This window comes from Schistocerca gregaria, chromosome 5 (assembly GCF_023897955.1).
Source record: "Schistocerca gregaria isolate iqSchGreg1 chromosome 5, iqSchGreg1.2, whole genome shotgun sequence".
Classification (NCBI taxonomy): Eukaryota; Metazoa; Arthropoda; class Insecta; order Orthoptera; family Acrididae; genus Schistocerca; species Schistocerca gregaria.
Window position 1 is genome coordinate 257,265,034 of NC_064924.1, and position 23,122 is coordinate 257,288,155.

General features: G+C 42.1%; 1 protein-coding gene across 2 annotated transcripts; it reads left to right on the plus strand.

Annotated features, from left to right (window-relative positions):
- The first annotated feature begins 1,882 nt into the window (after positions 1–1,882).
- LOC126273027 (uncharacterized) lies at positions 1,883–22,463 on the plus strand. Of its 2 annotated transcripts, none has more exons than XM_049976415.1 (4): positions 1,883–2,115; positions 8,159–8,494; positions 14,512–14,847; positions 22,227–22,463. In XM_049976415.1, exons 1-4 carry the CDS (start codon positions 1,893–1,895, stop codon positions 22,301–22,303), a joined length of 972 nt encoding a protein of 323 aa, XP_049832372.1. In that variant the 5' UTR covers positions 1,883–1,892; the 3' UTR covers positions 22,304–22,463. The 2 variants fall into 2 exon arrangements, with proteins under 2 accessions (XP_049832372.1, XP_049832371.1); XM_049976414.1 differs by lacking the exon at positions 22,227–22,463 and adding an exon at positions 18,542–18,870.
- The last annotated feature ends 659 nt before the right edge of the window (positions 22,464–23,122 follow it).

Here is a 23,122-nt window from a genome sequence, read left to right on the forward strand (position 1 = left end):
GATTGTCAGGTACTGCAGAAAGTGTCATCACTTCTTTCTCCAAGCTTGTCGTAGGTGCCGGCCAGAGCGGCCAAGCGGTTCTAGGCGCTAAAGTCTGGAATCGCGTTACCGTTATTGTCGCAGGTTCGAATCCTGCCACGGTCATGGTTTTGTGTGGCGTCCTTAGGTTAGTTAGTTTTAAGTAGTTCTAAGTTCTACGGATTCATGACCTCAGAAGTTAAGTCCCATATAGCTCAGAGCCATTTGAAGCATTTTGTCGTAGGTGGGGTTTCAAAAATGAACAGCATGTAGACAAAAGTGATGACACTTCCTGCAGGACCTGACAGTCATTTTTCAAGACAATGCTGAAGCACATACAATGCAAGCTGTTACTAATTTGCTTAAGTGATGGGGCTGCTAAGTGCTGTAACACCTACTGCACTACCCTGACTTAAGCCCTGGTAGCTTCAACTCGATTTCTAAACTGAAGGAAACACTTCACGGCATTCGCTTCAAAACTGGTACAAATTTCTCGGGCAATAGACTACGCCGCTCGAACTGTCAACACAACTGGCACTGCTAAGAGTATCCTACGACTTCCATATCGCTGGTAACGGGTTATACAAAATGCTGGCGACGAATTTGAAAGGCAGTAAATCTTTGAAAGACGTATCTACTTTGTACGAGCTGTAAATAAATAGTTGCAACTATGAAAGTTCCAACCCTCGTTCAAGTCGTATGCATGTAGTACTAAAAGCTGTAAAGAGAAACAAAAGTAAGGTACGAGTATATTGTTATAGTACTTGTTTGTGGAGATTATGCAACTTTCGTACATTTGAGAACAGATGCCGTTCATGACACCAATGGAGAAAGTGTGTCCATGGTATTTCGTATCCTCCTTCAGTGAATCAACAACGACATTCTGTGACTTAAGAAAACTTCGAGCCACTCATCTACCAGGGAAACTTTTTCAATATGCTTATACCGTCGTTAGAAGTCGGTAGGATAACACAGTATCAAATACCTTACAGAAATCTACGAATGTGGAATCCGACTGCTGCACTTCATCCGTGGTTCGGGTAGCTTTTCTTCAAAAATGTTCAAATGTGTGTGAAATACTATGGGACTTAACTGCTGAGGTCACCAGTCCCTAAGCTTACGCACTACGTAACCTAAATAATCCTAAGGACAAACACACACATCCATGCCCGAGGGAGAACTCGAACCTCTGCCGGGACCAGCCGCCCAGTCCATGACTAAAGCGCCTTAGCCGGCCGGAGTGGTCGAGCGGTTCTAGGCGCTTTAGTCTGAAAGCGCGCGACCGCTAGGTCGCAGGTTCGAATCCTGCCTCGGGCATGGATGTGTGTGATGTCCTTAGGTTAGTTAGGTTTAAGTAGTTCTAAGTTCTAGGCGACTGATGACCTCAGATGTTAAGTCTCATAGTGCTCAGAGCCATTTGAACCATTTTTTTTGTTTAGCAGCGCCTTAGACCGCTCGGCTAATACCCCGCGACCAACGTTTATTCCTCCCCAATTCCCACTGTAAATTCAGTCAGGATGTATGAGTTTTAAGAGGACTCCAAGAGGACAGCTGTCGTAGAGATGGGTGTTACCCGCCGCGACCTCAAGTAGGAAAGAGCGGATCCATCAGGCTCAGGGAGTAATCCGAGATCCCTACGTGAAGGTGGAAACACCGAACGGCCGCATCCGTGCCCTCCCCTAGCGCCGCCGGAGACTGCAAAATGCTAGCCGAGTAAATCGGCAAACGGTGCCGGCCGCTCACAAAGGGACGGTCAACAAACGGGAAATATGGCGGTGTCAGTGACCGGGGAAAATCTGGCGGAGCGAAGCGAGGTATAAGAGCGGCGATCGGCCGGCCTGGGATACACTCAGACACACAGCCACGCGGTCGTGATGCACGAGAAGCGCTCTTTGGCCTTGCGCGCGCTGCTCGTACTGGCGGCAGCCGCAGGCGCAGGCGCTGCGCCCGCAGAGGAGACGGCGCCCTACTCCAGCAAGTATGACAGCGTCGACCTGGACGAGGTGCTGGCCAGCGAGCGCCTCCTCGACAACTACTTCCAGTGCCTCATGGCCGACACAGAGGAGGGCTGCACGGCAGACGCCAAGTACCTCAAAGGTGAGTACTTTTCTACCCTGTCTGTCATCCACAACAGATGTCAGTCTATAGTAGTGATGGGAAAAGAGAGCGCTGGTGTCAGCAAAGCACTGTTGTAAAGTCTTTGATGACATATTCCTACATTCTTACGTTTCTTTTTGATAGGAAACTTTGTTAGCTGACGTTGAGGAGCTAATAAGCCGCGATTTTAGTCGCCCTGATTTGTTTATTTCGATTAGGTTTTCGGCGTATTGAGCCAGTGTCAGTAGAAACTGACTAGTATCCACAAGAGACACTTGTATGCGGGAAACCAAATATTAGACTACGGCCCATTAAAATTGCTACACCACGAAGATGACGTGCTACAGACGCGAAATTTAAGCGACAGGAAGAAGATGGTGCGATATGCAAATGATTAGCTTTTCAGGGCATTCCCACAAGGTTGGCGCCGGTGGCGGCACCTACAACGTGCTGACATGAGGAAAGTTTCTCATATACAAACAGCAGTTGACCGGCGTTGCCTGGTGAAACGTTGTTGTCATGCCTTGTGTAAGGAGGAGAAATGCGTACCATCACGTTTCCGACTTTCATAAATGTCGGATTTTGGTCCATCGCGATTGCGGTTTATCGTATCGCGACATTGCTGCTAGACTTGGTCGAGATCCAATGACTGTTAGCAGAATATGGAATCAGTGGGTTCAGGAGGGTAATACGGAACGCCGTGCTGGATACCTACGGCCTTATATCACTAGCAATTGAGATGACAGGCGTATTATACGCATGGCTGTAACGGATCGTGCAGCCACGTCTCGATCTCTGAGTCAACAGATGGGGACGTTTGCAAGACAATAACCATCTGCACGAACAGTTCGACGACGTTTACAGCAGAATGGACTATCAGCTCGGAAACCACGGCTGCGGTTACCCTTGACGCTGCATCACGGACAGGAGCGTCTGCGATAGTGTACTCAACGACAAACCCTGGTGCACGAATGGCAAAACGTCATTGTGTCGGATGTATCCAGGTTCTGTTTACAGCATCATCCATGTTTCGCGAGATCGCGGCGAACGCACATTGGAAGCGTGTATTCGCCATTGACATACTGGCGTATCACCCGGCCTGATGGTATGGGGTGCCATTGGTTACACGTCTCGGTCATGTCTTGTTCGCATTGACGGCACTTTGAACAACGGACGTTACATTTCAGATGTGATACAACCCGTGGCTCTATCCTTCATTCGATCCCTGCGAAACCCTACTTTTCAGCAGGATAATGAACGACCGCATGTTGCAGGTCCTATACCGGCCTTACTGGATACAGAAAATGTTGGACTGCTGCCCTGGTTAGCATATTCTTCAGATCTCGCACCCCCTGAAAACGTCTGGTCAATGGTGGCCGAGCAACTGCCTCGTCACAATACGCCAACCAAGCTCTGTTTGACTCAATGCCCAGGCGTATTAAGGCCGTTACTACGGCCAGAGGTAGTTGTTCTGGGTACTGATTTCTTAGGATCTATGCACCCAAACGTAATCACATGTCAGTTATAGTATAATATATTTGTCAAATGAATACCCGTTTATCATCTGCATTTCTTCTTGGTGTATCAGTTTTAATGGCCAGTACTGAAAATGCAAACACAGGATATTTCCTGCTTATATAAGTTGAGAAATAGGAGATAGACCCCTCGTCACTCGTTTTATGCCCAAATATAGAGCGCAGTGCGTAACGAAAACACACTACTGTACAGGCGTCGAAGTGGATCCTGCTTAGGATGTGTGAGGATGGGCGGCGGAAGGCAGTTTCGTCAGATAAGAGAGGTAAATAAACTAAGTTATAGTACGTTCTAGGTATTCGAGACACGGAAGTCTTGCTTTTTCCGGATTGAGAGTCCGTTCATCAAGATGGGTTCGACGTAGCTGTTGCAGAAATAGGATGGAGGAGGAAAGGAGACAGGCTGGTTTACACTTAAATGAACTGGTCCAGAGAACTGGAAGACCACAGGGACAGAGACAGAGTCTGCACAGTCGCAAAGCCATATCACAGAAGAGAGCCCAGACTGTGCTCCGCACTCCAAGTTGTGGCCGCAACCATCACGTGACTCCCCCGCCTCCTATTCGCTGCCTACGGACAGATGTCACTGGTTTTGTCAGGAGTACAGGAAACGGTGGCGTGATGCTGACGCCACGGTTCTCCCATACATGTAGGCACTGCGGGAGCTCATAATCATAGCTTGGTTGAAAGGCATATGGAATATAATTCAGAAGAAAGTACAAATCCTAAAGTACTCCCAGATTTTCAGACGTACTATAGATTATATTGCAATATACGGAGGTTGGAACTTTTATAGTGGCAACCATTTATTTACAGTGCGTACAAAATAGATACGTGTTACGACGTTTTACTGACATTCAAAGAAGTCGCCAGAATTTTGTATAACCCGTTGCCAGCGATGTGGAAGTCTTAGGATCCTCTTAGCAGTGCCAGTTGTGTTGGCAGTTCGAGCGGCGCGGTCTATTACCTGACGAATGTGTAGCAGTTTTGAAGCGAATAGCGTGAAGTGTTTCCTTCCGCTTAGGTGCCGAGCTAAACTCACGTGGGCTTAAGTCAGGGGAGTGCAGTAGGTGGTGTAGCACTTAGCAGCCCCATCACTCAAACATATCAGTAACAGCTTGCACTGTACGTGCTTGAGCATTGTCCTGCAAAATGATTGTCAGGTGCCGCAGAAGGTTCATCACTTCCGCCTCCAAGTTTATCGTAGGCTGTGCTCCAAAACTGAACAGCATAGAAACAGAAGTGATGACACTTTCAGCAGGACATGACCATCATTTTGCAGGACAATGCTCAAGCACGTCCAGTGCAAGCTGTTACTGATTTGATTGACTGATGGGGCTGCTAAGTGCTATACCACCTACTGCATTCCCCTGACTTAAGCCCTCGTAACTGCAACTCGATTTGTGAACCGAAGGAAACACTTCACGGTATTCGCTTCAGAGCTGCTACAAATTCGTCGGGCAACAGACCTCGCCCCTCGAACTATCAACACAACTGTCGCTGATAAGGCTATCCTACGACTTCCACATCCCTGCTGATGACTACTCTGAAGGTAAGTAAAACATTGAAACAAGTATCTCTTTTGTACGAGGTGTGAATAAGTAGTTGCTACTATTAAAGTTCCAACCTTCGTACAAGTTGTATACATGTAGTACTAAAATCTGTAATGAGAAACCAAATTAAGGCTCGAGTATATTGTTATAGTATTTGTTTATGGAGATTAATTCAATCATTTGGATTGAGGTTTGAGTGTGCCTTGATGATTATATAAAGTTGTACATAAGTTATATATAAAGTTATATGTAAGTTATAGACCTGAGTGATTAACGGAGTACAATATCCAGTACTCTGAAATTCTAAGTAATCTACATATCATTTTCGACAGAACAGAAAATGGTTGACAGTATTTCTTCATTAACGTCTTCGTAGCCGTCGCAAGCTCTCCATCCTGTATAATCTGATCTCTTTAGTACAGTGGTTCCCTTCTGCTTGCTCTTTTCAGGTTTACACCCTACTCTGTAGTTGTTTCTGACAGTCTCTCTAGTTCATGGAAGCAAACTTAAGACGTTTACTTTGAAGAGCTCAATTGCTTGTTGTACGTGAAATGTATTCACTGTTTAGAATATGACAACCATCAGCTGTGTAATGAAATGACGACAGTGAAAAATTTGCCACTTATAGCGGGAGGTTGCCTAACCATTAAGCTATCCGAGTACGACTCACGATCAGACCCAAACGTCCATAAGCTGTCAACCATGCGTTTACAACCTGTACTCGTACATCCATTGTGTACAAGGGAGACATATCGTATTTATCCGGCGACACTGCGCAAGCCACATTCAATGAAAATGTCTCCCCAGCACGGGAATGTACATAGTGGATGTATGAGTACAGGTTGCAGGTATGTGGCTGACGACATGTGGAAGTTTGGTTTTGGCCGTGAGTCGGATAGCCTAAGGGTACCGCTGCCAGTCACCTGGTTCCGGTCCGGTACAAACTTTTACTGTCGTCATTCCGTTAAATAGCTGACGGTTATCCATATTCGTAACAGCGAATACTTTTAATGAATGACTGCAGTTCTCCGAAATACCTGTCACTTTGTATTGTACTTCCGAACTACAAAGGCACTGAAATTGTATATCCTACCTTTTGTTTTCTTGTGAGTAGACTCGGGCCGGCCAGGGTGGCCGAGCGGTTCTAGGCGCTTCAGTCTCGAACTGCGCGACATCTACGGTCGAAGGTTTGAATCCTGCCTCGGGCATGGACGTGTGTGATGTCCTTAGGTTACATAGGTTTAAGTAGTTCTAAGTTCTAGGGGACTGATGATCTTGGAAGTTGAGTCCCATAGTGCTCAGAGACATTTGAACCATTTGAGTAGATTCGGTGATCATCTGTTTTGCTCTGTCTGCATATTATAAACAAAGGCGAAAATTCTTGCCTTTAACTTCCAAAGCTTACGTTTGACAGCCACACAGAAAAACATTTCCATATGTACGTCTTTTAGGAACCCACAAAGTGAGACAGTGATACCGAAATATTCACCATTCATCATGCGTGGCACAAATCTTCATTTTATTCCTCAAGTGAACATTCAGCACTTTGGGAATGTTTCCTTCTAATGACTGAATGGTTTGTTGCCTTATTGTCACTGCATGAGACAATTTCTGAAAGTACTGACCTAATCGTAGCCACGAATGATGAAAGATGAATACTTTATGTATTATTATCTCAATCTGTGGATACCTAAAACACATGCATATGGAAATGTTTTTCTGTATAGCGAAGAGAGGAACACAAATACAGCGCGTGACTCTTATTTGCTTATTTGGGGAGAACTCAGGTGATCTAACTTTCCGTAGCTTCCGTAAGTCCCTGCAGCAAGATGATGGGATGATTGCTTCAAAATGAAAAACACATTATTCAGTCGACAAAATGCAGAATTGTAACTTACTTTCCTCAACAGGAGAATCCAATCCGATCTGATCTTTTTATTGTATTTTCCCGAGTCTTACTATCGATATCAGCTACACTATGTCGGCGATTGCTACGCAGACAAGTTCTCCCAGTACGCGTACACCACCATTACTCTACCACGCAAACATAGGGGTTACACTCGTCTAGTATGAGACGTTCCCGGGGGGGTTCACCGGGGGCCGAACCGCACAATAACCCTGGGTTCGGTGTAGGGCGATGGAATGGTGAAGTGGACTGCAGCAGTCGTCGTGGGGTTGTGGACCACTGCGGCTGCGGTGGGGACAGAGCCTCTGCGTCGTTTCTAGGTCCCCGGTTAACATACAATACAATACAATACTGTGTAAGAAAATCTTCTCCGGGTAAATATCTTAACGTACAGAAATTTCACGTAGTAGTTTAATACAAACTGACCACATCGTTACGAGAAAATGTGTGTTTCAATATATGTGACAGATAAATAACAAACTCAATAAAATGTTTTCAATGTGAATGACACGTGAATAAGAATTAAAATTTGAATCCTCATCTAACTCGGATTATATACCGTAAAACTGTTGTTAATGCTTAGCCTCGTGTAAACTACTGAAATCAATTTTTTAAGCTATTTAATATTTCTTGTGAAAATCATTTCATAGAATGAAGGAAACAAATATAAACTTGTATCAGGATACCGGGGACTCGACTTATTGCCCAAGAGATCGAGGGTAGCCACACCACCGTTTTCTATTTTTTGTCTTGTAAACTTAACTCTGATCTACAAATGGGGAGTCTACATCAGTAGTAACCTAGTAGAGTCCAGTGAAATAACTAGAAGTCTATCGCAGCGGGAAAATAACTGCAGGCAGAGCTATGAACCAATGTGACAAATCTGTAAAGCCTTGAAACGCCAATAGCAAATAATTAACGATTGAAAGCATTGAAGACTGTAGTCAATACTGTGGGAAATTAGGCAAAGCTTGGCCTATTATCTCGATGTAAAAATATTACCAGTCTTCACATAAAAAATTTATAGTGTCTTTGGTCCTTTTCTTTTGCAGAAGTGATCCCGGATGCTCTGTCAAACGGGTGCAGCCGCTGTAGCCTCAGCCAGCGTGAGGGAGCCGAAAAGGTGATCAGGTTCCTCATGAAGGATAAGCCGGTCATGTGGAACAAACTGGAGGCCAAGTACGATCCCGAGGGCGTGTACAGGAAGAAGTACCAGAAGCAGTACGACACGGCCAAAGCAGAGGAAAACATAGAACCGTACTCGAGCACGTACGACAACCTCAACATGGAAGAGGTGCTAGACGGCGAAGCCAATTTCCTCAGATACTACGACTGCGTGATGATGGAAACAGATGAACGCTGCAATACCAACGGGAAGTACCTCAGGGGTAAGCATTACCAACATCTTTGTTCATAGTATATCTTATCAATGTCGTGCCATTAAAAGAGACAGTTCCCTTCTTTTTTTGGAAGAACTGTGGCCTTCAACAATCAAACATTTTTGTTTTAGTTCTTTCCTAGTATTTACCTGTACTACATGGGTAAGCAAAATAATGTGAACACCTGTACTTAATTGGGCATGGTTTATTAATAAGGGGTTTGAACCTCATTTGCCCGTATTACAGCTGCGGTTCTTCTTGGAATACTGGAATGTAATGATTGTATAGTTGCCAGTGGAATGTGATGCGAATCTTCAACCAGAAGCTCTGCCCCGGAGTCTGCGCTCCAATACTGTCCACCAGGATTCGATAATGTTCAGGTCCGGAGGTGTGCAGGCCAAGGAAGAAGCTGCAATTTAGCTGCACGCTCCTCATACCACAATTGTACGGTCCTTGCTGTGTGAATGAGTGCATTATCGTCCTGAAATATGGGATCATTGCTGGGGAACAACATTTGAATCACAGGATGCCCCTGACCACTTAAAATGTTCACATAATCGATGGCTGTAACATGGTCTTTGAGCGTAATGATGGGACTTGCATATCATATGACAGCCCACACCATCACATTTTCACTTCCACGCTTAACCGTTGGAATCAAGCAATCGGGGTTATAGGCTTCTTATAGCGTTCTCCAGACGTAAACTCGGCCCGATTTTGGAAATAACGAAAACGTTGACTCGACAGACCATATGACGTGTTTCCACTAATCAGCCGTCCAGGATTTATGCTCATGAGACCATGATCTACGCTTCTTTGCGTTGATTGTTATTACTAATGGTTTCGGAATAGCAGTTCGTCCATGAACATTCGCTTTATGGAGTTCTCGGCGGACAGTGTCGATAGGAACGGGATCTCGGAGAGGGCTACTCAGCTCTGCAGTCACTTTCGCCGCTGTAGTTTTGTGTTGTTTTGATACAATTCATGTTGGCATACGACAATCTCTGTCATTTAGTTCCGATTTGCGCCCGCTATTACCTTTACGCGATGATGTCTTTCCATGTTTTGTGTAGGCTGTCATGGTTGTTGAAACAGTTGCTCTAGGAAAATTCAGTAAGTTGGCTGTCTTGGTTACTGATGCTGCAGCTAATCGGGTTCCCAGAATATACCCTCTTTGCAAATCAGTTACGTCTTTTATTACACGTCATCCTCGGTGTCTGCATGCAAGTACAAAGTGTGCACTACTCATAAACGACGTGCACTGATGTCTAGTCCGTACTGAATACGCACAGTCCAGAGCGAGACGTGCCCTACCCGCAGGTTATTGACAGTCAAACACAACTATCCCATTACTACCAGAGTTCATATTATTTTGACTATCCTCTGTATCTCAGTGCCCCGATGCAGTATGTTATTAATAGCTGGATGACGACATAAAAACTGAACGAAGAATCCTGTTAGCGTTAAGGAAGCGTGATGGGATCGCTGGAGTTCACCATATACGTATATCGTGCTGCACACGCACTGGCCGCAGCATTCTGGGACTTGATGCCAGATAGTGTTAATGGCTACTGATGCGGAGGTCGCTGGCTCGATTCCAGGCAACAAAGTCAGACCTTTCTGTGGTGGCTCTGAGCACTATGGGACTTAACTTCTGAGGTCATCAGTCCCCTAGAACGTATAACTACTTAAGCCTAACCAACCTATGGACATCACACAAGTCCATGCCCGCGACCGTAGCGATCGCGCGGTTCCAGACTGTAGTGCCTAGAACCGCTCGGTCACCCCGGCAGGCCCTTTCTGTGGTGGAAAGGTATATAAAGTCGTTCATCTAGCCTCGTGAGACCAACTGAGAAGCTGGTTGCCACGCAAGCCATCAGCTTGGCATCGAATCTAAGGAATTGTAAGAGGCTGGAAGTCATATGACTTTATATACACTACCTGAGAAACAAAGTTAATTTCCCCGAAGGGGAGGAGGAAACTAAATCAATCTGCACAAGATGAGAAGGCATGAGATGTTGTTTTAGTGATTACCAGACAGCTTTATATTTACAAAGAAATTGTCAATATAACCACACTTTTCAATATTGCGTTGACTCTCAGCTGTCCAGGATGCAATGCACTGATTCGGCTGGGAAGAGTGTCGTACAACCACTGTACCCTTCCTTAGGCTAGCTGGCACATAGCTGTTGTAACTGGTCCTTGATGTCCTGGATACTTTCATGAAGGCGGAGTTGACGTTCAAGCTGGCCCCTCACATCTTCTTTCGCGGAGAGCTCTGGGTCCTTGCTGGCCACCGGGATACCTCACCATTACACAGACAATTCAAAGACATACGTTGTATGTTGTTTTGAAAAATGACACCACGATACTATGAAATGAGACGTAACACGTGAGGACGTAGAATGTCCATACGTACAGTTATTCCGTGTGATTTCTTCTGGATCCTTGCTGGCCACCGGGATACCTCACCATTACACAGACAATTCAAAGACATAAGCACTATGTTGTTTTGAAAAATGGCACCATGATACTATCAAAGGGGACGTAACACGTGAGGACGTAGAATGTCCATACGTATAGTTATTCCGTGTGATTTCCTTGTATGTTGTTTTGAAAAATGTCACCACGATACTATCAAATGAGACGTAACACGTGAGGACGTAGAATGTCAATACGTACAATTATTCCGTGTGATTTCCCCCGGTCTTTACCAGATATGATCTGGGGGCATACCAGATGGATTCTCACATCTTTATCGCAGAAGTAACACCGTTGTGCCTCTCCACGACATTGAAAGATAGGGATTTCCTCCCAAAACTCCACCATACTCGTTGATGGTTGTCATCCGGAGCAATGCTGAGCTGCGGTTCATATTTAAATACAATGCAACTCCTTTCTTTAACAGTCAATGCATCCCTCTCGAGGCCCCACGCCAAATGCGGCCGTTTGTTTTGTGCTGTTAGAGGCAGCCTTCGACCATTGATACTAGTGGACTGGCCTTGCTGTGCAGAAGCTATAGGGCTGGTGCGGCTCCAACATAAACCACGTGGCTGTTGGCAAAACGTGGCGGGATTTCAAATCACCGGTCTGCCATCCTATGTTTGTATCGTATTTTACCCACATTTCTCAATTGACTGCCAAACGCTTCCAAAAAAATTACTTTTTTACTTGCGAAAAATTGTGTCAGAACTACATTTGACCTGGATTTGTTCACAGCACCATTTATAAAACCTAACATATACATCGAATGCCCGTCTTGTGGGCAGCGGGACGAAGTTACTATAAACTATTAATTAAAGTAAAATGTTGTTAAAATTCTTTTAAACAGTAAGAGTGGGCTCGTGTCAAAACTTTAAATATTGGATTAGCCGCGTTTTGAGCTCTAGTCACTTATAAAAGAAAATGGAATATGGGAATTATGTCAACTACAGGTGCCAAAATTGTCGACTTTAGGAGCAGGTCCATTTTAGAGTATCAATTTTAGGTGTACTTCAAAGGTTCATTTCCTACTATTTCTACAAAAGTTTAAACTATCAGTGTGAAAAGAATGATATTTTAGATGAAAGGTGAGACTTTGAAGTTCCAGAAAATTATTTTGGAGCCTACATTTATTTAATAGTATTAGAAGGTAGAAAAAAAAATTGTCTTCATGTGTCGACTATAGGTGTTCTTACCTTATTATAATCTCACTTATATATACAAAGAGGCGAGTATGTGCAGGGCCTGTATCCAAAGCTGCCTTCGGTTTTCATCCTTAGGGAACCTATGAGCAGGAACGAGAAACAATTATACTTACTTCTGTAACCGAAATATCATAGATACTTTCCAAAATGTAATACGAGTCTGACTTTACAGGCATCACTTTCAACACTGTAATTTACGTGATACTCTATTTCATGTGTAAAAACTTATAAAAGTCACTTCAGCAGACTTCAATAAACGCATCTGCACTATCATAGAAACACACATGAAATGTAATGACATTTCTCCCTACAAAACGCTGAGTACAGCCATAAGCGCAACACGAAACAATCATGTTTTGACAAAATGTACGTGACTTTAGCCCAGAGATGTCGGAGCCACGAAAATGACGTCAGGGCCAGTCTATTATATTTATGGTCGAAGGAGGCAGCCTACGAAGGAGACGGTAATTTCCTCGTCCGGTTACTGCTGGTGTCCGGTCAATAATGAGGAACGACACATGATGTTGCAGGGAGAGAGTTACTTGTTCTCGGATAGCAGGCGCGGATGTAAAGGGATTACGAAGTACACACTACTGTGATCCTCCTATGTGGCTGTCAGACGTGGCCGGCTGGAACCGTGATGACGAATATACCTTGCCTCACGATTCCATGTAGTTCAAAATCATGCTACTCTCCAAATGAAAGCCTCGCAAACCTGGTTATTGCACTGTGCCTGCAACTTGTCAAATGCAATCCAAATAAAAGTCCCTTGCAGTCTTAACCAGTATGGTTGTTTCACGAAGAAGTCCGTTTATTTGCGGTTCAAGAAGTTGCCAAATAAGTTGATGACGAATATACGTTGCCTCACGATCCCATTCAGTTCAACATCATACTACTGCCAAAACAAAAGCCTCGCAAACCTGGTTATTGCACTGTACCTTCAACTTGTCAGATGTAGATCCCCATAAAAGTCCCTTGCACTCTTAATCAGTATGGTTGTTTTACGAAGAAGTCCGTTTATTTGCGATTCAAGAAGTAGCCAAATAAGTTGCGTCGTTTATTGAGAGGGACAAGACCTGGTGAGATGGAGATGTATGATTCTCATTATCATATCGGGGTAACACTTTGTACTTACGACAGTTTTTTTACAAGGTGTAAGTACATGTTGTCCAATGTTTCTATCGAAACTGAGAGGTTTCCAGAACTAATCTTTCTTCTGCAGAGGAATGTACGCTGGTTTGAACTTTAAAGGAGATAAAAATTTTGTTTTGAAGCAAGACACAAACCTAGGGCCTCACATTTCACGAGCAATGCTCTTACCGGCTCAGCTGTTCAAGTTTTGTTCGTGATCAGCCCTCACACTTTACTCCTGTTGGTGCCTGTATCATACTTCACGGAATATTTCGAATATTTCTACCCTGAACATAGTGAATTGATCGCAGAATGAATCGCTCGCACCAAACTAAGCCTCATTGAGACGAAGTGGCATATTTATTGCTTTTTTCCTTCCAGACCCCGCTCTTTATGATTGTCTGAAACCCCTCTAAAGTTCTGGTAGCTGAATTACAAATGAGGAAGACATGAAATTTGCTTCATTTCACACTCGCTCTTTATCAGTTCATTAATATCGTAAACAGTCTTAAAAATCTTCAGTGTTCGAATCATGGCCAGCAACGCTCCCAATAAGGAATTTCAAATACCAAATGTAAGGTTTCTAACAACCCTACCACAACAAAGGTCAAAATTGTAATAACGATTGTGGTGTTGCTCACGCTGCTAAATACTGCATTTTCGGGCAACATCAGTCATATTATGTGGCAGGTGTCATTAGAGCACAGTTATTCAAAAGTTTTGTAGATGCGCTTCTCAGACCATTCTTGGAGATTACACTTTTGTTGAAAACATTTCCCTCACAGTCACTGTTAAAGTTCACATTTTATAAGCTGACGACAATATTCGTCTTTCCAACATGACGTCCACGACTTGACTTTCTCAAGGTCCGACTCTCTAACAAGTTAACAACTAACTACCAATAGCTTACGCGCCCAAAAATCAGAGTTACAAGTACGTCAAAGATCATAGCGACAAAAGAAAAAAACAAATAAGAATAATATTGCAATATAAACATATCGATGTATCAAAAGTGAAATCAAATCTGAATGTTGTCTCAGAAATATGTTAAGTAGTTAACAGAAATACAATAGAATATTACTGGTATCGAGAGGTTCAGGTGAGGTACCATAATGGTAACGTAATTCAAGTACCATTACAGGTTGTAACTTTATCGGTTACTCTATTATTTTAGCAGTGCGATAATCCATTAACTACTTCTGTTCGCAGCGGTAATTACAGATGCGCTGACGAACGGATGCAGCCGGTGCAGTGAGAATCAGCAAGTGAGCTTTGTGAAAATAGCCTGGTTCCTAATTAATCGGAGGCCCACCTTTTGGAGCTTCTTGGAAGCTAAATATGACCCTGAGGGCACATACCGGATGAGGTATCAGATTGCTTATGAGAAGATCAAGGGCGAAAAGGACCAGGACCCGTACTCCAGCAGGTACGACAAAGTGAATCTAGACGAGGTGTTGGCCAGCGAGCGACTTCTGAACAGCTATTTCCAGTGCCTCATGTCCGACACAGAGGAGAGCTGCACAGCAGACGCCAAGTACCTCAAGGGTGAGTAGCCACGGCAGGTTCACAGTGTTCCTCTACCGGGTTAAGACAGCAATCTCAGTAATCACAGGGTCACACTCGGAAGGTATTAGATACTTGTCCCTAATGCGAAAGTGTTCTAGATTTCACACTTCTGCAGTTGCTGCCATCGGCAATGCAACGCAGGTTATCACTGGATATCTAGAATGTGCTTCATGGTGTACCTGTGTTCCTCTAGTATTCCTGTAAACGTTGGTCAGTTTTCCAAATACATACCCCACCTCTGTAACTGAGTTAACATTATAGTGGAACTTCCTAACAAATTAAAAGTGAATGACGTGAATGTATTTGACTTTCGAAAGCAATGCTCCACTACTCAGTCTTCTGATGAATATACCGGAAAGGATTGAGTTGACTTCCCTTTACGGACGAGAAAATGGAGGTATGAGTAAGTATAGATCAGAATGAGACGAGTGGCCTACTGGAGAACATAAAATGTTTGTCTACTGCAACTTAATTACGCATCACACTTACACACATGCTAACATGTTGCTGAATATTTAAGAATATCAGACTTATTCTTCCTACTTCTTTTTTGAAATGGATGAACTTTGTCTCTGAAGCCACAGCTCCCTCTCATCAGAACTACTCTTCATCTCCATGCACGAGGAACATCCCTTCACAATCCCCACCTTTTTAAATAGGATGTTCATTATTGCCCCGTGTATTGCTTCGTGCGATCATCTCTATGCAGATGCTTTGTAAAAGAATATCGTGTCTAATGAGTTTTGATTTTCGCTGCCTTATAACGTTCAGCAGTTCTTTCTTCTCATATTTTTTGCAGAATCATCTTTTGCCTTTTTTCTGTTACTCCAGCTATTTCCTTTTACTCTCGTTTAGAATCATATTTCCTCAGTTTTGAGGAGCGCTTTCTCCTGGTTTCCTAACGTCCAGGCTTGAATTAGGTATGTCATAGCACTCCACCCAAAGATCTTTACAGATCTTTTCATAGTGCCGACACTGATGTGCTTGTTCAGCAGAAGGTTTGCTCTTGGCCAGTGACAGCCTTACCTTGACTTCCTGGAGATAGCTATTGTTTTCCTCAACAGTGCTACCAAGATAGTGAAATTTAGTAATTACTTCCTCCGGTTTCTCGTTGCCTACTCTGAGGTCAGTTTCATCTGCACACTCTTTCCTGTCTATAATCATGACTTTAGCCTTCTGGGTAGTTTAATTTTTGTTAACTGTTGACTAAAGACCTTAATCTTGTTACTTAGTTGGTTTAATGAGTGTACCATTAATCCGCTGTCATCGGAAAATCTGGTGACGTGAATGTACAGTACATATCATTAAATTTGATTCCAGCTGTCTTCCCATTCACGTTTGTTATTGCCTCTTGGACGCAGATATAAAATAAATTAGGCGATAGGGGGTATCAATGTCTCACCCGCTTGAATTTTACCTCTTTCTTTCTATCGTTAATACGTAGCTCGACAGTTAAAATTAGTCAACCCATCTCCGTAGTCAAGCCTTATTTTGAGGCAAGTCCTATTTTGCAAATAGCTATAAAAAGATGACTTCCAAAGAACCACATCAAATGCATTTTCTAAATAATCACCTTTCCAAAAGTTTACGTACGTAGCTTCCCTCGTTCCTTTTCGTTATCTGAAATCAAATTACTCAACGGCAAAATTCCAATCTACTGTCTCTTTAATCCTATCTTCAAATTATGATACTTGACATTCTTGCCGCATGGGGCAGATCGCAACTGTTCTATAATTTGTAAAGACCTTGTTGTTTGCTACGTAATAGTTCTACTCTTCGAGAAGTCGGGTGGTATGATATCCTTTTCATATAATTTAGATAACCCCGTGAAGAATTTACTTTTAATGCTGTCGCTACGGTTTTGCAGGGATGTTGACTTATTTGATATTAACTTATTTAGTGCTAGAAAGAACTTATCCTTTGTTATAGATGATCTCTTATCGTTTTCCTCACTAAGTTTCTCGTCTTCAGCATACTCATTTAAACTTACAACTTCAGCTTCACTTTGCAGGTCTTCCGCATACATTTTCCTACTGTCACCTACATCTCCTTCGCCAAACAGAAGGTTCCTATTACGTTTCTCACTACGTTACTCTTTGTTCTCTGTTTCTACTGCAACGGTTTAACCTTGGAGTAAGTTTCGCACTGCTTCCCATTTTTAAAATCGTCTTCTATTTCCCTGCTAATATCTCCCAGCTGATTTGTAATACGATTGCAGCTATATTTGTTTCATTTGACTTGACGGCATCCCAACTGCTTTCTTCTTGTGAGGTTCTACGGTTGCATACTTGAATTACTGCCGAACCTCTGCATTGGTTTATGTATTACCCATTTATTTCGTTATTTCAGGTAGTGTTTCTCAAAATTGGCGTCGATAAGGAAGAGATAGGAGATCCAGGATTAGATTCGGAATTTGAAAGAGCTCTGGAAGACTTGAGATAATAAAGCGAAGGAGATAACATTCCATCGGAATTTCTAAAATCATTGCGAGAATAGGGAATGAAACTACAGTTCAAGTTGGGGGTGCAGGATCTACAAGATTAGGGACATATCATCATACCTTCGGAAAAGCATCAGCTACACAATTCGGAAGATACCAACAGTTCACAAGTGCTAGAATAATTGCAGTCTGCTTAACATGCATCCAAATTACAGACAAGAAGAATGGAAAAGAAAACTGAAGATCTGTTACAACACGATGAGATAGGAAACGTAAAGGCACCAGAGAATCAGTCCAACCTTTAAATTAGAAGTGGAAGCAACACTGAAGAAAACTGGAGACATGATCATAGGATTTGCCAAATTGGAAAAAGCGTTCGACAATGCGAAATTGTGCAAGAAGAGTGAAATTCTGGGGAAGAAGAGTAATACGTGATATGTACGAGAACCAAGAGCGAATAATTGAACTGGAGAACCTAGAACAAACTCTTAAGATTGAAAAGGGTGTAAGACAAGGGTTGTGAACCAGTTATCCAGGGGTACAAAAATAAAGAAAACGTGTAGCATCTGCGAATGGTAATCAAACCGTCCTGTGTCCCAGGTTCGACACTTGCCACTGGTTACATTTTGTACAAAAGTCGTGAGAAATGACGACTGAAGACTACCAGCATAAGAAGTCACTACCTAAGAGGAATAGTGAAGTATGTGGTGTTTTGTGAAAGCAGTTATTTTAAAACTGTTTAGTCTGATGTCAGGTATCATCAAAATGTTTATTTCTTGGCAATTTCTGTGCCTAATAGCATTTTTGTAATGTTACTGTTACTGAAATTAAGTGAAGAGCGCTTCCCCAGTTTGGAGCTAAGTCATTCGGTGGTTTCTCACTAAATATCACAATACGTCTTTGGTTGTCTCATATTACTGATTAAAATAAGCCTTTCTTCTTTATTGCTTTTAAAAATTAGATAATTCATGATTCACTAATACGAAAAAAGCACTAAGACGTGAACTGAATATCATTTCATGAATGTTTCTTTAAAATAAATTAACAGATAAAATAATGAAACTGTAATTCAAAAGGGGTATATCGAGTTATTAGTTATTTGCAATGTAACAAATGTAGCTGGTACAAGTTTCTATCGAGAAAACGTATTACTTACAGTAAACATTGTGAAAGTTTGATAACGTTTCCAAATTTTATGTGTGCTTAGAAGTATTTTCTTTACTGAAACCTCAGCTGCCATCCCAGGCGCTCTGTGGAATGGATGCAGTCGCTGTCGCCATAGGCAAAGACAGGGTGCCGAAAAGGTGATCAAGTTCCTAATGAAGAACAAACCGGACTTGTGGAAACAACTGGAGGCCAAGTACGACCCGGAGGGTGTGTACAGGAAAAAGTACGAGAAGGAGTACCAGAGGCTGAAGGAGGAGCAGGGCGCCAGTGAGGGGAACACGTCTGCCCAAGACAGCGAGCCTCACTCCAGCAAGTCCGACAGCGCGAACATCTCAACAGCCGCTTCCAGCGCCTCGTAGACGACACGGGCGATCGCTACACTGCCGTGACAGCATTTCAGGGTGAGTCACACGTTGTATGCATCCTTTTCCGTGCGAGACACAGAGCTCAATTCATTCAAAACTCTACGTGTATTCTCGTATCTAATAGAATAAGACATTCGAGCACTAGATGAACATATCTCACATTTTTCCAGTACTCTTTATGTAGTTGCTATTTACCTCTGTTACGGAACGTATTTGTGGGTGTACTGAAGATCTTGTTCGTACTGAGGGTAAAAAAGTGCCACGTAATGTCCGCTTCATCATTAAAGGAAATGTAACTACTGCTATATTATTAGTTAATATAGGGTATGGGAAGTTTTGCATTGTCCGCTGACATCTCGTGGTCTGACGTTAACTGAAATAGATAAAACAAAATTTGTTTGAGCAGTTAATTCTTATATTAGCTAGTGTTTAGTTTTAAACATTATGCATTTACTTTACAAGGAATATATCGGTTATAAGGCTTGTAATTATTCAAGACCGGGCAATGGAGCACAGAGGAACTCAGCAGGAATGTAATTCACAGTACTGAAATTCATCTCTAGCATTTTCTTTCACTATTGTTTCATCAAGGACAAGTGGAAACCTCTATCTCCTGAAATGGGACCGAAACACGATCCACATATTTCTCCACCCAGTCGTGTGGATCTTTCTACTTTAAGTCTCATGCAAAATTTAGTGCAGTTGTCCTGTTTTGTCAGTGGATTATAACTAGTGAGTTCTGTTGACATAAAGAATTCCAAGAGAGCTGAGGTTATTCAGTTTATAGAGTCTGCTCTTCCTCTTGTTCATCCTTCAGTCTTTAGTCCATTTTTCTCTTCTGTCATTAATTTTGTGAAGCGTTCGTGATCGACACTCCTACTTAGCGAACCGTTTCTGTTAACATTTGTTGGAGGAAAGAAGAGAACTGATAGAAATCATAGTGATGACATTTGTTGATATAGAAAAGTCTATGAAAGTTGATCGGATGAACATTAAGGGTTAACGAGTTAAAATGAAAGTGCTAATAACTATTGTGGTGTAGTAATTGTGTTGGTACAGTAAAGAGCATTATAGGTGAAACAAAATCAATATACCGTAATAAGAAAGCAAACAGTTTAAAGTTGAACTGGGTGTAGGACAGAAAAAAATGGCTCTTAGCTCTATGGGACTTAACACCGGAAGTCATCAGTCCCCTAGAACTTAGAACTACTTAACCCTAACTAACCTAAGGACATCATACACATCCATGCCCGAGGCAGGATTCAAACCTACGACCGTAGCAGTCACAAGGTTCCGGACTGAAGCGCCTAGAACCGCTCGGCCACCATGGCCGGCCTAGGACAGGGAAGTGTGTTGTCCCACATATTATTCATCATAGTCATTAACAAAATTTATAAAAATAATAAACAGAAGTTAAGAAGAGATGCAATAAAAGCTTCTTAATTTGCAGACGACATTGTGATGTGGGCTGAACACGAAATGGATGTGCAAAAGCAAGTATTTTTAGGCAAACAAAGCGGCAAAAACACAGGAGTAAGTACAGAGAAGAAAGAAACAGAAGCGAAGGCAAGGAGAAGGACGGGTGCAACGAGAAAAGTAAAATAGGATAGAGAATTTAAGAAGGCCTTTTAAGTTTTAAGAACATAAGGTGTGTAATCAGGCAGACTGGCAAATGGTCAAGGAAAGTGCAAAAACAGTACAACAAGCAAACTGCTCTTACAAGATGAAGTTTAGTGTATATTCTGTGGAACAGAGATGTCTCGAGGAATGTAAATAAGTACTACGCATATTCCACTTGATGCACAGAGTAAAACAATAGGGGAAGCGAGAGCAGGAGTGGAGACAACATTTATAAGGTGTACTGAAAGCGAATGAAGAAAGGATGGAATCAGAAATGAGAACATAAACAAGCGGAAAATTCGAAAGCTAAAGTGGTATGAACAAAAGACGCGAATGTGAGAGGACACAGTGTTTCTGAAAGATGATTGAAAAAAGGACAGGGATAAGAATCAGGAAGAGATGGGCAGATACGGCGAGGGAACCAACAGAGATACGTCGTGGAAAACAGAAGATGTATTTAAAGAAGGGCTAGAGTGGCGGTGAGTTAGTCGACGATGAATGTTATTGACTCACCACCTGACCTAGGAAGCTGGAAGTCGACAGTGAAGGACATTACATTGCAAAACATATCACGTTTTATTCCTCTTGCATTCTCGAGCGTTGTGTGAGCCAATCCATCGCTTGTATTTCTCTGGGATTGCTGTTATTATTACTCTCATTTTACCCTTAAGTCCTCCACAATTTTGGTTACCCGGGAGATACACGAAATCCTGTTGTTCTCACCATATGAAAAATCTGTTACACAGTAGCCGAATCTTCATTGCTGCATTCGTACCAAAAGACACAATGAACACTTTTTAGACTAGCAACTACAGCCATTTTGGAACAACGGTTATGTCATTATATACCATACTATTGTGACAATCTGTAGATAGTTTATGTTTTGAAACAACACTGCCACCATCAGCTCTTCGAGTTGCGGCCGTAAATTTATATACAACTGAAACCTATTACATCTTTATTGAAGTACTCACTTCTTCATTGGATAGCACTAAATCACTCCTCCTTGATTCCTGCCAGGCTCCCCGTCATCCTTATTTTAGATATATATATTAGTATGTGTATGGGCTAAGTTCTACGATCGATTACATCATTCTCAGAGAAGGTAAACAAACAGTTTTTTTTTTGTAGCGATATATTCAGCTGCTTATTCTAAAAAACAATAATCTATTATGAAGTTTTATACAAATATGAAGTAAGGTTTTTCCATGGAATTAAAATCTAAGAACGTATAGAATAAAGAACAAATGAGACGGATGTTCAAAATTAGTTTAGTTACGTAACGTCAAAAAAGTACATCAACTTACGTAATGAAAGACGTGACATGCAATGCGCTTCCTTCTACAAACGGCATAGAATAGCGCCTCAGTCGCAAATTGTTGTAAATCTCCAGTTATGTCAAATAAGAAAAAGTAATATTTTTCCTCAGCACTAAAATGTTTTTCGTATGCCGGTTTAGAGGTTCACAGATGCCTGAAAACTAACCTTTTAAAGCTTCTTCACGTCGTCTGTATAATGCGATTTTAAAAATCAGACATTAAGAAATTGGAAACTTTCTCTTGCTAATTTTGACCAAATGCCACCCCCACATCTGTATTACGCCAAAGATACGATTTAGCAGGAGACAGTACTCACTAAAGTAGGAAAATATCTTAACGTAAGGAATTCTGATGTAACCAATAACATAGAACTTAAATTTAATGTAAAATTATCGTTCTTATTACCTTTAACTTCGTGGTCTTATCTCAGTTTTACCCCTTTTGCAGAGGGCATTCCTGAGACACTGATCACCTGCAACCAGTGCCGATCTCATCAGCGGGAAGGCCTCGAGAAGATCATATGATTTCTCCTCAAGAACAAATCCGCCATGCAGAACGCACAGGGCATGTACAGAACCAAATACTACAGCGACTACCAAAGGGTGAAAGTCTAGGCAACACTTGCAATCACATCCTTGGCCTACATGTGGCCTCCAAAACAAATAAAAACATAAATCACAGTTTTTTTCCTGTAACTTCTTTTTGTACCACATTTATACACAACGTTTCCACACAATCAAATCAGTATGTGATAGCGAATGTGGATCGTGATGCACAAAAAATAGTGCCGATCAGCATGAAGGAAGTTGTTTTTAGAGAGAGAATTTATAGCAACGTTTATAGGTATGCAGTTTATAGATGGACAACCTCTTTCACCACAGAATGATTTGTAGCGATTGACACTAGAATGGAGCTTGAGATCTAATGCTCCACAGATCATTTGAAATACTTTTTGTATCGAACGTTGTTTTTAGTCTTATTCATGTAACTAAACTCAAAATATAGTAGCTTTTTAGAGGCTATCAGTTTTTAAATAGAAAATCGTCCAATGAATGGAAGAAGCTGTTCAGGAGAATTATTTTAAGTTAGATTTAAACCTTGCTTTGCCATTTGTCAGCCATTTTATTGTACTGGACACATTATGAAAAACTAAAGTTGTTGCATATTGAACTCCTTTGTGGGCCACAGACATATTTAATAATGGGTAATTACAGTTTCTTCTAGTGTTATATTTGTGGACATCACTTTTCATTTCAAATTGTTAAGCGTTATTTTTGGTAGATTTCACTAGCCAATATATCTACCGAGACTGCGTAATTAAAATGTCTATCTCCTTGAAGTGG